Genomic DNA, 18145 nt, shown 5'->3' with positions numbered 1-18145 from the left:
CAGGAGATAAAGAATAATTCTTTAGGCACTGTATATAAAGGGCAGAGCAACAAACAGGGCATAATGTCTTCAACCTGATTACATCCATAAATTCATTTCCATACTCCATAAATGCATATGAGCTATTGCAAGAGCTATTTCCCCTCTAAACATGCCGAGGGCATCCGCTGAAACCTACATTCAACAATGGCCCCACATAATTGTATAAATCGGAAGGTCTGTGGTAATAAGAATGGGTCATAGGAACATAGGAAGATGTTGATCTTCAAGTTGTGGGGCAGGTGGTGGTGGGGCAATTCCCTGCCATTTGGAAAGCCTATTCTGCTGACGCCGAACCCTCCCTCCCTTCTCCAGGTGCCAGGAACCACTGCTGACTCACCTGTTGAACTCATAGATGTCTTCAATGTTGCAAAACAAGGCGCTGACTTGCTCTGGTTTGAGCGGCAGCTGTCCACAGTCGATGATGCAGCCCAGGTAGTCCTGCGGGGAAAAGATGGAGAAAAGAAGGAATCAGCGGCAGGGATACCTCGTGACTATCGCAAACACACCACCAGGGCAGCATGGCTTAGCCTTTGCTAAGCAGGAGCTTGGAACTACAACTCCCAAACACCATCTCCAACTTCTAGAAAGGAAGCTTTTAATGTTTAGGGAAGCCTTTAATGTTTAACAGACCACCGTATTTTAATATTGAAATATACTCAGAGTCAAGAGTGGATTTCATGCTCTTTATTCAGCTCATAGTGGTGAGGAAGAATGGAAGTTCCCCCAAAATGTCTGCTTTATATACCGTATTTTTTGCTCTATAACACACACCCGACCATAACACACACGTAGTTTTTAGAGGAGGAAAACAAGAAAAAAATTTTTTAAACGAAATAGTGGATATATGATTTTTGTGGTTCATGCTGTGGCCACAGACATGTGATCTGACAGTGAGTTTGGAGTAGCCCAATGCAAAAATCCTGAGGATCCATGTGGATCCATGCTTTGTAACCATGGAGGAGGGAAGGAAGGGGAACCATGGATCCTCTGCTCACGACTGCAGCAGATCCCCCCCGCCACCCGCAGGCATTCGTTCCATAACACACACAGACATTTCCCCTTACTTTCTAGGAGGAAAAAAGTGAGTGTTATGGTGCAAAAAATATGGTACATTATTTACACAATGGGCCCCACGTGATTGGCTAATTCCAGGATACTCCTGTAGGCCAATCAGGTTGCAGATTCACTTCCACCTGGACCTGGATTGGGTAGCTCCTGTGGACCAATCAGACTGCTGCATTATGGATCCTATTGTTCTAGGACCAATCAGACTGCTGCATTCTGAATCCTATTCAACTCAGTACATAACAAATATTTTGTTGGAAGCCACTCAGAGTAGCTGGGGAAACCCAGCCAGATGGGCGGGGTATAAATAATAAATTGTTGTTGTTGTTGTTGTTGTTGTTTGTTATATCAACGGCGTCTCCAAAAAATTTGACACATCACTTGGGAAGACAGGCGAACTAATGCCAGTGTATTGGAAGAAGCAAAGATCACCAGTGTTAAAGCAATGATTCTTCAACATCAACTTCGTTGGACTGGTCGTGTTGTGTGGATGCCTGATGATCGTCTTCCAAAGCAACTACTCTATTCCGAACTTAAAAATGGAAAGTGTAATGCTGGTGGTCAACAAAAGAGGTTTTAAGACTGTCTCAAGGCAAATCTAAAAAATGTAGTATAAACACCAACAACTGGGAAACACTGGCCTGCGAGTGCTCCAGTTGGAGAACAGCCTTTCCCAAACGTGTCATGGGCTTTGAAGACACTCGAACTCAGGACGCAAGGGAGAGACGTGCTAAGAGGAAGGCACGCTTGGCAAATCCACACCATGATCAATTCCCGCCCGGGAACCAATGTCCCCACTGTGGAAGGATGTGTGGGTCCAGAATTGGCCACCACAGTCACTTATGGACTCATGGTTAAAACTGTGTTTATGGAAGACAATCTTACTCGGCTACGAGGGATTGCTGATGAAGAAGAAGAAGAAGAAGAAGAAGAAGAAGAAGAAGAAGAAATAATAATGTGTCCTCGGCACAAAGACTCTGTCCTTTCCCATAAGGGACCCTCACGTCGTCCCATCTCTGCAGGGACGGAAACAGCCAATGTTTAGACGCCGCAGCCGCTCTCTGTTTGTCCCCGGCTGCCAAGAGGCCTGGGAGAAGATGCTGGAAGAAGCATCTCTTGAACCAGCCACCCAGAAGAGAAAGATGATGATGATGATGATACAGTGTCACCTCTGGTTGCGAATGGGATCCATTCCGGAGGCCTGTTCGCAACATGAAAAGAGCGCACCCCGCAGAGGCATGTTTGCGCACGCGCAGGTTGCAATGCGGCGCTTCTGCGCATGTGCGTGACGTCATTTTGCGCGTCTGCGCATGCGCGAGTGGCGAAACCTGGAAGTAACCCTTTCTGGTCCCGAGCTGTTCAGCTGTTCAGGCGGCTTTCTGAGGAAGTGAGCAACACTGCAAGAGAGGTCCCAGGAGCATCGACGGCCCTCTCTTCCTCTGTGGATTTGCCCAATCCTCTTTTACAGCTATCCAAGTTGGAGATCAACATGGCCTCTTGTGGCAGTGAGTTCCATAGTTCAACTACAGTGGTACCTTGGTTCTCAAACACCTTGGTTCTCAAAAGCTTTGGTCCTCAAACTTCTGTAAACCAGGAAGTAAGTGTTCCGGTTTTTAAATGTTTTTCGGAAGCTGAACATCTGATGCGGCTGTCGGCTGCACCAATCAGAAGCTGCGCCTTGGTTTTCCAACACTTCGAACAGACTTCTGGAACGGATTAAGTTTGGCGCTTTTGTTTTTGCTATTTATTTTGTGTTTTTGTTTTTGAGGCTTTTTGGGTTAATTCGTTTTTGTGACTGTGTAGAACCTAGTTCAGCTACAGATTGATTGATTGTGTGACTGCGGAAATGGATAAAAGCCCCCCATCCAAGCAATTTTTATCGCCTCTACAATACTGTCTTATTTATTTTATAGTACAGTACATTGTATTATTGCTTTCATTTTATGGATCAATGGTCTTGTTAGACAGTAAAATTCATGTTCAATTGCTGTTTTAGAGGTTGTTTTTAAAAGTCTGGAACGGATTAATCCGTTTTGCATTATTTTCTACGGGCCTCGGTTTTTGAAAGCTTTGGCTTTGGAACGGACTTCCGGAACGGATTAAGTTTGAGAACCAAGGCACCACTGTATGTGTTTTGTGAAAAAGGACTTCCTTTCATCAGTCCCAAATCTTCCAGCCTTCACCTTCATCAGAAACCCACCAGTTCTAGCGCTATGAGAGAGAAGGAGAAAATTTTCCTCTGCTCACTTTCTCCATGCTGCGTATCATCATTTTTATAAATATTACTCGTTCCACCAGTTACTCACTTTTCCTCTAAACTAAGAGGTCCCTGAGAAAAGCAATGACAAACCTAGACAGCATCTTAAAAAGCAGAGACATCACCTTGCCAACAAAGGTCCGTATAGTTCAAGCTATGGTTTTCCCAGTAGTGATGTATGGAAGTGAGAGCTGGACCATCAAGAAGGCTGATCTCTGAAGAACAGATGCTTTTGAATTCTGGTGCTGGAGGAGACTCTGGAGAGTCCCATGGACTGCAAGAAGATCAAACCTCTCCATTCTGAAGGAAATCAGCCCTGAGTGCTCACTGGAAGGACAGATCCTGAAGCTGAGGCTCCAAGACTTTGGCCACCTCAGGAGAAGAGGAGACTCCCTGGAACAGACCCTGATGTTGGGAAAGATGGAGGGCAGAAGGAGAAGGGGACGACAGAGGACAAGATGGTTGGGCAGTGTTCTCGAAGCTACCAGCATGAGTCTGACCAAACTGCGGGAGGCAGTGGAAGACAGGAGGGCCTGGCGTGCTCTGGTCCAGGGGGTCACGGAGAGGTGGACACGACTAAATGACTAAGCAACAACAACAACAAGAGGTCCCTAACGCGGCAACCTTTCCTCGTAAGAGGAGTAGCTCCGTGTTGCATGCAAACGGGCCAAAGAGCCATTGGGAATTCAGGGAGACGATGCGCGGACAATGAGAGAGGGGGGGTCGGGCGAGTCTTAATTTAGAGGCACGCAAGAAACCGTCTCCGCAGCCAGACCCACCCCAGTCGGCTTCCCTCTCCTCTTTCAGTGGTCCCAGGAGAGGCCAGAGAATTCCAGAAATTCCAGCAGTAAAGCGAAGCAGAGGCTGGAGGAAGCAGCTCGGCAGGCGATGGCAAATGGGCTCAACTCCAGCAGTTGCTTCCACCCTCGCGGGGCTGCGGAGTCAATGCCTGATGGCAAATCCAGGGCTCAAAGAAGACCTTCTGGAGGAAGACAAGGACCCGCATCCTAGTTCAGCATCCTCTTATCCCAGATGCCAGTGGGAAACCAGCAAGCAGGGTTTGGGCTGGATGTCCATCAATATGCAGATGATACCCAGCTCTACCTCTCTTTTAAATCAGAACCAGTGAAGGCGGTGAAGGTCCTGTGTGAGTGTCTGGAGGCGGTTGGAGGATGGATGGCGGCTAACAGATTGAGGTTGAATCCTGACAAGACAGAAGTACTGTTTCTGGGGGACAGGAGGCGGGCAGGTATGGAGGATTCCCTGGTCCTGAATGGGGTAACTGTGCCCCTGAAGGACCAGGTGCGCAGCCTGGGAGTCATTTTGGACTCACAGCTGTCCATGGAGGCGCAGGTCAAATCTGTGGTCCAGGGCAGCTGTTTATCAGCTCCATCTGGTACGCAGGATGAGGCCCTCCCTGCCCACGGACTGTCTCGCCAGAGTGGTGCATGCTCTGGTTATCTCCCGCTTGGACTACTGCAATGCGCTCTACGTGGGGCTACCTTTGAAGGTGACCCAGAAACTACAACTAATCCAGAATGCGGCAGCTAGACTGGTGACTGGGAGTGGCCGCCGGGTTCCACTGGGCGGGTGCCACCATCGAGAAGACCCTCTGCCTGGTTCCCTGTAACTTGTCTTCTCGCAATGAGGGAACCGCCAGAAGGCTCTCGGAGCTGGACCTCAGTGTCCGGGCAGAACGATGGAGGAGGAGACGCTCCTTCAGGTCTACTGGACCGAGGCCGTTTAGGGTTTTAAAGGTCAGCACCAACACCTTGAATTGTGCTCGGAAATGTACTGGGAGCCAGTGTAGGTCTTTCAAGACTGGTGTTATGTGGTCTTGGTGGCCGCTCCGAGTCCCCAGTCTAGCTGCCGCATTCTGGATTAGTTGTAGTTTCCGGGTCACCTTCAAAGGTAGCCCCACGTAGAGCGCATTGCTGTAGTCCTTCAATCTTCTAACATTCAACTTTGTTGGATGTCCACAATTTCTAGCATTTTATGGGAGAGGGAGAAAACCCCTCCCCTCTCTTGCTTGACTCCCCCCCCCAAAAAAACTAAAAAGTCCCAAATACTGCAACCATTCCTCACAGGGCAGTCACTCTGGTGTGAGTACAGTGGTACCTCGGGTTAAGTACTTAATTCGTTCCAGAGGTCCGTTCTTAACCTGAAACTGTTCTTAACCTGAAGCACCACTTTAGCTAATGGGGCCTCCTGCTCTGCCATGCAGCCGGAGCACGATTTCTGTTCTCATCCTGAAGCAAGGTTCTTAACCCGAGGTACTATTTCTGGGTTAGCGGAGTCTGTAACCTGAAGCGTATGTAACCTGAAGCGTATGTAACCCGAGGTACCACTGTACAGCCAAATGCCTCCGAGAAGCCCACCTCGCACGGCGCCAAGACAACAGCTCTCTCTTGCTTTTTTCAGGAACAGGTAAGGAGAAGAACACGGTGGTTCAAAAACTCTGCAAAACCGGATCAGGAAACACCTGGCCGTTCGCTCTCTCGCACATTACAGCGAAGAACCACCCCGTTAATTTATGTCACTGAGGTCGGCCGAGAAGCAAACGCTGAATTTTAAACATTTTAAACGCCGTCGTGGAGGTGTGCCAGAACGCGCAAGTTAACTCCTGCTCTTCTGAAAAGCAGAATGCAAACAGGCCAGGGAAAGGGAGGAACGAACGGCTTCCTTAAGACGGTAGATTTTGAAAGGAATCACCGGCCTGGGCTTCCCCAGATTACTGAATATGTGGACGGGCAACAAGAAACCTTCTCGCTGCAAAGAGCTTTCGGCGTGGGTGTTAGATGCAGCCAGGATTTCAACAGCCCAGCAACAAGAAACCGGAAAAAGTCTGCACTGGGCTGTGTGGTGTAAGAGTTTATGGTCTTTGGCGATTGCGGGGGAAATTACACATAAACGACATGTTTCCGGGGAGAATCCAGATTGTTATTATGTCATCTGGTGGAATTATATTTTCTATGCTTTGGATTTGTATAGTTAAAGATTCGTATAGTTAAAGCCATGGTTTTCCCAGCCATGGTTTTCCCAGTAAGTCCATAAACCTACAAACCTAGACAGCATTTTAAAAAGCAGAGACATCAGCTTGCCAACAAAGGTCCGTATACTTCAAGCCATGGTTTTCCCAGTAGTGATGTATGGAAGTGAGAGCTGGACCATAAAGAAGGCTGATCGCCGAAGAATGGATGCTTTTGAATTCTGGTGCTGGAGGAGACTCTTGAGAGTCCCATGGACTGCAAGAAGATCAAACCGATCCATTCTGAAGGAAATCAGCCCTGAGTGCTCACTGGAAGGACAGATCGTGAAGCTGAGGCTCCAAGATTTTGGCCACCTCATGAGAAGAGAAGACTCCCTGGAAAAGACCCTGATGTTGGGAAAGATGGAGGGCACAAGGAGAAGGGGACGACAGAGGAAGAGATGGTTGGACAGTGTTCTCGAAGCTACCAGCATGAGTTTGACCAAACTGCGGGAGGCAGTGGAAGACAGGAGGGCCTGGCGTGCTCTGGTCCAGGGGGTCACGAAAAGGCAGCCACGAGTAAACAACAACAACATGCTTTGGATTTAAGATGCGCCAAATCCACGATACACGCCAGCTCAGGAAAAAGGGAGGCTTGGCTTGCCATTGGCGCGTCACCGTGTCTTTCTCTTACGGTTTATAATAATAATATTATTTTATTATCTATACCCTGCCCATCCGGCTGGGTTTCCCCAGCCACTCTGGGTGGCTTGCAACACGTATAAAAACATAATACAGTGGACGCTTGGGTTGCAAACATGATCCGTGCGGGAAGCATGCTCGCAACCCACAGCGCGGCATGTGCGCACGCATGGGTCGTGATTCGGCGCTTCTGCGCATGTGCAAAGTGCGATTTAGTGCTTCTGCACATGCACAAGTGCCAAAACCCGGAAGTAACCCATTCCGGTACTTCCGGGTTCGGTACGGTGCGCAACCCGAAATCGCACAACCTGAAGCGTCTGTAACCCGAGGTATGACTGTAAAACATTGAGCATTAAACAAAAACACTTCCCCATACCGTCTTCTAAAGGTTGCGTAGTTACTTGTTTCCTTGGCTCGCGAAGTCGCATAACTCCACACCCTCCAACATTTCTCCCATGAAAATAGGAACGCCTCAAGTGGGACATTCTTGGATCAAATCAGAAACTGGGACGGCTTCTGTAAATTGTGGACTGTCCCTGGAAATTAGGGGCGCTTGGAGGGTCTGGGGTTTGTGTGTTTTTTGTGGAATTTACATTTCCTTAGCTGCGCCTCACACTAAAGTCAGAACAAGAACATAGGAACTTCCCAGCACAGGGGCTGCCTTCAGATGTCTTCTGAAACTCATATAGTTCTTTATCTCTTTGACATCTGGTGGGAGGGCGTTCCACAGGGAGGGCGCCACCACCGAGAAGGCCCTGTGCCTGACAACAATTTTATTATTTACTATTGTCTGTTTGCTTTTTGCTTGGTGTGACGTAATACTCTGTCCCCGCACTTTGGGGTTAAGAACATAGGAAGAGGCTTGCCGGATCAGGCCAAAGGGGGGTCATCTCCTGGTATGCCCCACGGAGGACCTTAAGGTCCATATATAGCAACACCCTCAAGGTCCTGGGCCGTAAGGAAGTCAGATTAGCCTCAACCAGAGCCAGGGCCTTTTCAGTGATGGCTCCGGCCTGGTGGAACGCTCTGTCTCATGAGACCAGGGCCCTGCAGGATCTGATTTCTTTCCTCAGGGCCTGTAAGACAGAGTAGTTCCACCTGGCCTTTGGCTTGGAATCAACTTGATCCCCTCCCCCTCTTTCCTTTCTCCTTCTGTGATGGAACTCCTATTTGGGGACTTCCCTGGCTTTTTTCTGGCCCACGTAGGACCAGTCTGGATAGTTGGCCTCGGTGAAGATTTGACGTTTTCATCCCCAAAAAGTTTTTGATTTGAGTTTCTACTGAAATGAAGCTGCATTTTAATGTTGTATTTTAATCTTGTTTTTAAGTTGTATTTCACTCAATTGTTTTTATATTTGGTGTTAGCCGCCCTGAGCCAGATCTTGGCTGGGGAGGGCGGGGTATAAATAAATCATCTCCTTCTCCTTCTTCTTCTTCTTCCTCTTCTTCTTCTTTAGTCCAGCATTCTGTTCTCGCAGAGGCCGACCGGATGCCCATTGTGGGAAACATGCAAGCAGGATCTTGCCTGATCTAGCCACTGATCACCCTCCCCTCCATAAATCCGTCCTTTCCCCTTTTAAAGCCATCCAGGTTGGCAACCATCACTGCCTCTTGTGGCAATGAGTTCCATAGTTTAGCTCTGCGCTGCGCGAAGGAGGACTTTCTTTTCCCTGTCCTGAATCTTCCAGCATTCAGCTTCTAGTGTTATGAGAAAGGAGGGGAAACCCAAATCTCTCTCCATTTTCTTCACACTGTGCATCATTTCACATGCTTCTGTCACGCCGCCTCTTCCTCGCCTTTTCTCTAAACTAAAAAGCCCCAACCTTTCCTCACCGGGGAGTCGCTCCATCCCCTCGATCAGTTTGGCGGAACTTTTTCCAACTCCTTTTTGAGGAAAGGCGGCCAGAACTGTACACAGTATTCCATCCGCATGCTATGGAGCGTTCTAGGCTGGGTTCAAAAGTGCTCAGCTGTGAAGCCAAGCCTGACCATCTTTCAGCCTAAGCTACCTTATTTAACTTCGCTCACTAAATTGACACACCACCCTTCATCTGAAGAACACAGCATAAAAACACAAAAATATATAACACAATAACAAACAAAACAATACCCCCCTGGTTTAAAAAACAACAACAACCATAGATTGCTTAACAGCCAAAGGCCTGGCTGAAGAGGAACGTTTTCTGCCTGGCGCCTAAGATAGATAATGAAGGTATCAAGGGAGCTTCCCTAGGAAGAGTATTCTGCAAACGGGGAGCCACCACCGAAAAGGCCCTGTTTTCACGTTGCCGCCCTACCTTACAGGGCTGTTGCCAACAAGCCCCTGGGAGGGAAAGGCAGGATCAAAATGCAAGAGGAGGCCAGGCACTCAGCCCTGTCTGCCCTTCCTTCCTTCCTTACCTCCACGATGCTCCTGAGGTCCCGGACGTAGGACTGCTCCGTTTCCACTATCTCCATCACCACCCGGTCCAGGTGAGACAACTTCATCCGGCGCTCTCTGGCCCTGCCCGGACTCGGCGACCAACCCGGGCCCGCCTGGGCTTCCCCCGGCCTGTCCAGCAAGGCCACCGGCGTGAGGTCCAGGCTGATGTCGCTGCCGTTCTGGTGCTGGGGGTAAGTCGGGGGGCAGCCCCCCAGCCCCCCGCTGCTGCCGAAGGCACTCTGGCTGTCCGGCAGCGAGGCGGACGACGCCGAGGAGCTGAGGCTGACCGGGCGGTCGCTGTCCGAGCACACCGTGTTGACTGAGGTGCAGCTGCCCAAGATGGGGTCGGACGCCATGCTGGAGCTGAGACCACTCAGCGAGGAGACGGACGAGGGCCGAGGTGCTGCTAGCCGGGGGGCCAGGAGGAAACGGAAAAGAGAGAACGCAGCAGGGGTTGGAAATAAATAAAAAGTTGCACGCTCAGCCCCCTACCATAAAGGACGTCTGCCCTGACCCATCTCTGCCCCACGTGCAAAGGAGCTGTTCAACAGGAGGCCGGTCTTGTTTCCTAGCCCCCCACCTCACCACAAGTCTTCTGCATTCACCTTCTGCCTCCCCGGCTTTTCAAAAAATAGAAAACCTCCTCGCTCTCTTCAACATCCTTTTGTGGCTTTCTCTTCTCTCTCTCTCTCTCTCACCTTTTGAAGCTGTGGTTTGCCTCGCGAAGGATGCCGGGAGGAGAGGCAGTTGTGCAAAAGGCCGCACACTTATTCTCCTCCGCTTGCTTCCTCCCTCCCTCCCGCCCCCCCCCAAGTACCACAATCTTGCATCTAAAGCTTTCGCCGCTTGCAAAAAGCGTGCGGCTAGGGAGAGAGAGAGATGCACAGGCTCAAAAACTGACGAGCGGACTTTGGTTGGGATTTATTTGTCAAAAGCCTCAGGCTCTGGAAGTGAAACCCACGCTGGGCTTGTTCAGAGACACAGATCTCCAATAAGGCAGCTTTTGCCAATCGGGAAAAGTTTGGGACGGAAACAGCTCCCCTCGGCCCAGCTGCCCCATAGGCAGGGTGCTTTGGGGCTGCACAATCTCTGCTGGCGTGTGGGTTTGCGTACGTACCTGCCTTGCCGCCTCTCTTGGTGCTGCCCCTGCGGGCTCCCTCGGGCATGGTGATGTGGTCTCCGGCGCCCGTCCTGCAAGGAAGGAAGGAAACTTTTTGAAAGGGTTCGGGGGAGCTCGCTGAAGGTCCTGCACCAGCAGTCTGATGCACCGCGAAAGCCCGACACATCATCTCGTTCAGCACCCAGTACTCGCGATGGCGAAATACATCTGTGAACCTGGGAATGATAGACTGCCTCTGGAACTGGAAGTTCCATTAGGGCGTAAGAAGGGCCTGGGTGCTGGATTGAGCCAAAGGCCCACCAAGCCCAACATCGGCTCCCAGTACATTTCCGGGTGCAATTCAAAGTGTTGGTGCTGATCTTTAAAGCCCTAAACGGCCTCAAAGGCCCAGTATACCTGAAGGAGCGTCTCCATCCTATCATTCTGCCCAGACACTGAGGTCCAGCTTTGAGGGCCTTCTGGTGGTTCCATCCCTGCAAGAAATGAGGTTACAGGGAACCAGGCAGAGGGCCTTCTCGGTGGTGGCACCCGCCCTGTGGAACTCCCTCCCACCAGATGTCAAAGAAATAAACAACTACCAGACTTTTAGAAGACATCTGAAGGCAGCCCTGTTTAGGGAAGCTTTTAATGTTTGAGGCATTACTGTATTTTAATATTGTGTTGGAAGCTGCCCAGAGTGGCTGGGGAAACCCAGCCAGACGGGCAGGGTATAAATAATAAATTATTATTATTATTATTATTATTATTATTATTATTATTATTATTATTATCCTGCTCTCGCAGTGACCAAATACACCTAAGAACCAAGGGCTATAGATAACAACAATAACAGCAATTTATTGAAATATTGAAGGTCGTCCGCGATAGCACCAGACTGAAACTCCAAGCCAATTTCACACCGAGGTTTTGCAGAGGAACCCAAACGTCGAAACTGAGCCCCAACAACATGATCCAGGAATGGCGCGTGGCTCCCAGGAAACTCCGAACGAAACCGGAGTCCTGGCGGATGCGGAGTGCATTCACGTTGAAGGCGACATCAGATTCTGTTTGCTGAAACCACCACCGCTGTCCTTCGTTCTTGGTGTGGGTGGCAACAAAAGAACCCAGAAGGATCACAGCGGCACCCGGGCGGCAACAGGACGGCAAAAATCTGCAAATGGCCTCAGGCAGCCACCGTGCTAAGGGGCAGGGACTCCATTAGTGCAGGAAGCCAGGAAAGAGGGTGCTGAGAGCCAGGAATACAGACCCACCAACCATATAATGGTACAGAATAGTGGTGCAGCGGGGACAGGGTTATCCGTGAGCAATAAAAAGCCGGAATACGAAACTGTACATTCCATTCGATAGTAAAAAGTAAATTATGGTAGATAGAAGAGGCAAGGCAAGGAAACCAGAATCTGTGGCCCCCATAAAGCTGCAAAGACTTCAGACTTTCCCTTTGCCTCTTTGCACTTCTAAATGGTGTGCAAGCTTTCACAGGGAACTGCATGGAGTGGAAGTTTTTTGTGTCGTTCTGATCTGATGTTTTTAGCCTTCGAAGTTGCTTTCTCCTTCATCACAGTTTTAAAAAGGGTTGCCTACTTACCATCTCCTCTCCCCAGAACGCCATTCTCAGCCAACACATTTCCTGTACTGTATATTTCTAGGGATGCCACATGCTAGGGCTGGGCAATAAGGTAAAGGGACCCCTGACCATTAGGTCCAGTCGTGACCGACTCTGGGGTTGCGATGCTCATCTCGCTTTACTGGCCGAGGGAGCTGGCGTACAGCTTCCGGGTCATGTGGCCAGCAGGACTAAGCCGCTTCTGGCGAACCAGAGCAGCACACGGAAACGCCGTTTACCTTCCCACCGGAGCGGTACCTATTTATCTACTTGCACTTTGACGTGCTTTCAAACTGCTAGGTTGGCAGGAGCAGGGACAGAGCAACGGGAGCTCACCCCGTCGCAGGGATTTGAACTGCCGACCTTCTGATCGGCAAGCCCAAGAGGCTCTGTGGTTTAACCCACAGCACCACCCGCGTCCCAGGGCTGGGTGATATAATGTCCAAAATTGATCTGAAGCCCGTATCATGATAATGGTTTCATTATTTGTGACCTGGCAATATATCGCCAAAAAATGATGTGTGTGTGTGCTGTGCAAAAAATCACCATGTGGGAAAAACAGTGAAGCCAGCCCATGGCTCTACAGAGCTCCATCCTTATTTCAGACATTGTGATTTATCCGTATAGCACGATGTTTATTTCAAACATTGTGATCTATATGTATAGCACAATGTTTAGCTGCTGAGGGACACGGGTGGCACTGTGGTCTAAACCTAGGACTTGCTGATCACAAGGTTGGCAGTTCGAATCCCCGTGACGGGGTGAGCTCCTGTTGCTCGGTCCCTGCTCCTGCCAACCTAGCAGTTCGAAAGCACGCCAGTGCAAGTAGATGAATAGGTACCACTCCGGCGGGAAGGTAAACGGTGTTTCTATTCGCTCTGGCACTCATCACAGTCCTCCATGCACCAGAAGCGGTTTGGTCCTGCTGGCCACATGACCCAGAAAACTGTCCGCGGACAAATGCCAGCTCCCTCGGCCTGAAAGTGAGATGAGTGCTGCAACCATCCAGGGGTCCTTTACCTTTACCTTAGCTGCTGATATATCATAAAGTTGAAAAATAGATTATCGCCCAGCCCTACTGTGCACCCTGAACCATTTCAGAACAGAATCTGTTCTTTAGCCTCAACCTGCAATGGGGAAGGACTGTATAGGTCAGGGGCCAAGAACCTGGCTTGCATGCAGAAGGCCTCAGGTTCAAATCTCTGAGGGCATCTTCAGAGTGGGCTGCAAGAGACCCCTGCCTGGAGATGGTATTTAACACGTCAGATTAAATCAAATAAACAAGGGATATTCGGTGCTATGTTGGAGGGGACAGCCAGGAAACAGGGAATTATGTTCACATGTGGTGGGGGTGTAAATATGTACAATTTTGGGGGGCAAAGGGTGTTAAAGGAGAGAACAGAAATCACGGGGTTAAAGCTGACCAAAAGTCCAGAGGTAGCACTATTATCAATTTACGATGGGGCGGAAGGTTCACAGGCTATAAAGGACTTGCTCACAAATTTATTGACAGCAACCACTACTATGCTATAAGGTCCACTATCCTATAATATTACATATGAGCCTGTTCTACTGATGAAGCCTAGGATGGCGAAACAAGGCTAATATTCTGGAAATCCTCATCTTAGACTCTGTGAAAGGATTGTGTGGAACCGAAACAACCTTTCCTGTGGATTGTTGGAGTCTATGAACAGACAGGTGGAATAGACACTTATATATGTACGGACCTTATGCATGAACTGACTAGAGCAGCGGTTGTCAACCTGTGGGTCCCCAGATGTTGTTGGACTACAACTCCCATCATCCCTGAGCTCGGGCCTTGCTAGCTAGGGGTGATGGGAGTTGTAGTTCAACAACATCTGGGGACCCACAGGTTGAGAAAGGCTGAGCTAGAGAATGAACTGATCCACTGGGTCTTCTGCTTTTTTCGTTGAACTTTATGAGACTTCCGTTGAAATCTACAATTTGATACAATGGACATTATACCTTATTTATTCAAAAGTACAGCCGGTTACGTCTTGTGTGTTCATTGAGTACGTTTCACGTAACCAGAGGTTTGTCGTTGTCGTTTTGCTAAGGAAGTGGAAGGGGGCTAGCAGAATATAAAATGGAAGAATGGTACAAAGAGGTTTGGGATATAGCTATTAATACGATACAATACGATAATCTTTATTGTCATTGTCCCTTACAGAACAACGAAATTGAAAAATCTACATCAGACATTCAAAACCCAACAAGCCTGCTATCCCAACTATCCCAACCTGGTTAGCCCCCTAAAAACTCTGATACCCCATTTTTAAATACAATATACTCCCATACAGACTCCTTAAAAAGGCAAAGGTAAAGGGACCCCTGACCATTAGGTCCAGTCGTGACTGACTCTGGGGTTGCAGTGCTCATCTCAATTTATTGGCCGAGGGAGCCGGCGTACAGCTCCCGGGTCATGTGGCCAGCAGGACTAAACCGCTTCTGGCAAACCAGAGCAGCGCATGGAAACAAAATTTACCTTCCCGCTGGAGCGGTACCTATTTATCTACTTGCACTTTGACGTGCTTTCAAACTGCTAGGTTGGCAGGAGCAGGGACCCAGCAACGGGAGCTCACCCCGTCGCAGGGATTCGAACCGCCGACCTTCCGATCGGCAAGCCCTAGGCTCTGTGGTTTAACCCACAGCGCCACCCGCGTCCCTACAGACTCCTTACAATGCATTTAAAACCAAAATCACATTTGGGTAGAAACTGTTTCTCAGGCGGCTAGTCTGAGAAATTTAATTTAATGATAAATTAAAATGTACCATTTAGGTAAGACGGGGAATATGTAGGAGAAATGATTTTGGAGAGATAGGGAGGGCGTTTGCAGAATTTGTATTGTTAAAACGGAAAGGGGTTAAACCAGCGCGAGAAGCGTCACAATTTTGGGTCTGGCAGTTTCCTATTTTCCTAAGTTCCTATGAGGTCTGTGGGTGGTGGAGGCAGAAAAATCTCTCTCTCTGCGACTGGTGGTTCTTGGCTAAACCGGCAGCTCTCCTTGGACCGCCTCGCTTGCCCTCCCCACACAACAGCCTTTGTTCCAACCTTGTCCCCTGGAAGTCTTGTAAAAACCCGTAGAGGGTTGGGTAAACTGAAGGGGGATGCGTCACTCCATCCTGGAGAGGGCGAGAGCAAAAGGTCGTTCAGTCTGGGAAACAATGAATTCATTCAAGAGAGGCGGCAGGTCAGAGAGGAAAAAGCGGAGGCCTCCGACATCGCCCTCCTCCCCACTCCTGGCCCTCCCTGTCCCCAGGACCATATGAGAACATTTCACCACGCTGTGTGGGGAAGGGCAAGGGGGCAAAACATGGAGCCTGGGAGCAGGGATGGAAAGGAGAGGACCGGATGGAGGAGGAGAAGGATGCAAGGACGCCACGCACATCACATCGCAAGCATCTGCCAAGACTTCGGAAGCTCAGGACAGCCTCCTGGATGAAGCCAAAGGCTCGTTGAGTCCAGCATCCTCCGTCTCACGGCGGCCAAACAGAGGACTGTGGGAAACTCTCTGTTTCCAGCAACCCAGGATTCAAAAGCATCTCTGCCTCCGACCCTAGCCAGATAATAATAATAATAATTTATTATTTATACCCCGCCCATCTGGCTGAGTTTCCCCAGGCACTCTGGGCGGCTCCCAATCAAGTGTTAAAAACAATACAGCATTAAATATTGAAAACTTCCCTAAACAGGGCTGCCTTCAGATGTCTTCTAAATGGCAGGTAGTTGTTTATCTCTTTCACATATGATGGGAGGGAGTTGCACAGGGCGGGTGCCACCACCAAAAAGGCCCTCTGCCTGGTTCCCTGTAACTTGGCTTCTCGCAGCGAGGGAACTGCTAGAAGGCCCTCGGAGCTGGACCTCAGTGTCTGGGCAGAACGATGGGGGTGGAGACGCTCCTTCAGGTCTACTGGGCCTTTGAGGCCATTTAGGGCTTTCAAGGTCAGCACCAACACTTTGAATTGTGCTCCGAAACGTCCTGGGAACCAATGAAGATCTTCCAGGACTGGTGTTATGTGGTCTCGGCAGCCGCCCCCAGTCCCCAGTCTAGCTGCCGCATTCTGGATTAGTTGTAGTTTCCGGGTCACCTTCAAAGGTCGCCCCACGTAGTGCGCATGGCAGTAGTCCGTGTTTGGCCAAAGCTGGAAAGACAACATGATATCCACTAGGGCCGACTGGCAGATGAAATTACTGGATTACGCAGAAATGGCAAGATTACCCAGGAAAATCAGAAACCAGGTGGATCAAAACTTCAACAAAGAACGGGACAAATATATACAGAGGTACCTCGGGACATGGGTGGGGCTGTGGGTTAAACCACAGAGCCTAGGGCTTGCCGATCAGAAGGTTGGCGGTTCGAATACCCGCGGCGGGGTGAGCTCCCGTTGCTCGGTCCCTGCTCCTGCCAACCTAGCAGTTCGAAAGCACGCCAGTGCAAGTAGATGAATAGGTACCACTCCGGCGGGAAGGTAAACAGCATTTCCGTGCGCTGCTCTGGTTTGCCAGAAGCGGCTTAGTCATGCTGGCCACATGACCCGGAAGCTGTACGCCGGCTCCCTCGGCCAGTAAAGCGAGATGAGCACTGCAACCCCAGAGTCATCCACGACTGGACCTCGTGGTCAGGGGTCCCTTTACCTTTACCTCAGGTTACAGACACTTCAGGTTACAGATGCTTCAGGTTACAGACTCCACTGACCCAGAAATAGTACCTCGGGCTAAGAACTTTGCTTCAGAATGAGAACAGAAATCGCGCGGCAGCAGCGGGAGGCCCCATTAGCTAAAGTGGTGCTTCAGGTTAAGAACAGTTTCAGGTTAAGAACGGACCTCCGGAACGAATTAAGTTCTTAACCCTAGGTACCACTGTACTGTATTTGAAAGACTACTGCAAACACATGAACTCTTTGGCAGGCATTAAGTAACTCCTGCAACGATACATAGACTTTGGATATAATTGAGGATGGTAAATTAGATGGACTTACAACATGCAGTTAAAAAAAAAAAAGTTATTTAAAGAAACCACGGAGGGGAGGAAGAAAGTCTTGGGATTCGGAAGAATCTTGTGCAAAATTATTATATTTGTAACAATGTTATCTGTGTGAGTGAATTTGTAAAACTAAATAATTTTTAAAATAAAAAAATAGCCCTCTCCATGAATTTGTGCACTCCTCTCCTAAAGCCATCGCTGTCTCCGGTGGCAAGGAGTTCCATAGTTTAACTAGGAACACCTGCTTGTTTTTATCCACCCTGAATCTTCCAACATTCAGCTTTGTTCGATGTCCACATGTTCCAGTGTTGTGCGAGAGGAAGAAAAACCTCTCTCTATCATCCCCTTTTTATATATAACTTGTATCATGTCATCTCTAATTCACCTTTTTCCTGAATTAAAAAGTCCCGAACGCTGCAATCTTTCCTGGTTGGGGAGTTGCTCCATCTTCTTGGCTGTTTTGGGATTACACGGCAGGACATTGTTCCAAAATAAGATGTGCTCTCCCAAGACGACGTTCCCAGCCTCTTCGCACTCCTGTCTCAGCGACGTCTACACTGGCTTGCTCATGTCTAAAGAACAGAAGATGTCAGGACCCCCAAGGACGTGCTCTGCGGGGAGCTGGCTCCAGACACCACTGGCAGAACTCTTTTTTTGAAGTATATTTTTTAATTAAAGATTTTCTTGTTTTACAGAAATATGTGTAATGTCTCTTGTATTTTTCCCGTGTAACATTTTTACAAATCGGTTTCATTTGTTGAGACATTGGGGGGAGAGATGAGTGGGGATGGGGTCTGGTGGCGATGTTTCTATTTTACTTAATATATGTAGGGTTTGGTGTCAGCGTTGCTCGTGCAGGTTCTCTGCTGTTCGCTTGTGTTCCTTTGGTGGTGAGAGAGGTTGGGGTTGGCCTAGTGTGGTTGTTAATTTGTAGTTGGCTGTGGTGGTCTTTGTTTTCGT

At 49.2% G+C, this 18145-nt stretch overlaps 1 protein-coding gene across 1 annotated transcript in view; it reads right to left on the bottom strand.

Moving 5' to 3' along the window:
* PLEKHG2 (pleckstrin homology and RhoGEF domain containing G2) overlaps positions 1 to 17757 on the bottom strand; it is a 57898-nt gene extending 40141 nt beyond the window's left edge. Inside the window, exons 1-4 of the mRNA XM_083628250.1 lie at positions 17571 to 17757; positions 10574 to 10647; positions 9435 to 9862; positions 380 to 480 (exon numbers count right to left, since the gene is read on the bottom strand). Coding sequence (XP_083484376.1) covers positions 380 to 480; positions 9435 to 9862; positions 10574 to 10647; positions 17571 to 17632 — 665 coding nt within the window. The 5' untranslated portion in view covers positions 17633 to 17757. The remainder of the gene's footprint in view (positions 1 to 379; positions 481 to 9434; positions 9863 to 10573; positions 10648 to 17570) is intronic.
* Positions 17758 to 18145: the final 388 nt, after the last annotated feature.

This window comes from Podarcis filfolensis (genome assembly GCF_964270895.1).
Source record: "Podarcis filfolensis genome assembly, chromosome: 8".
Lineage (NCBI taxonomy): Eukaryota > Metazoa > Chordata > Lepidosauria > Squamata > Lacertidae > Podarcis > Podarcis filfolensis.
The sequence above is the reverse complement of the archived record's forward strand: the minus strand, read 5'-3'. Positions and strand labels throughout refer to the sequence as shown.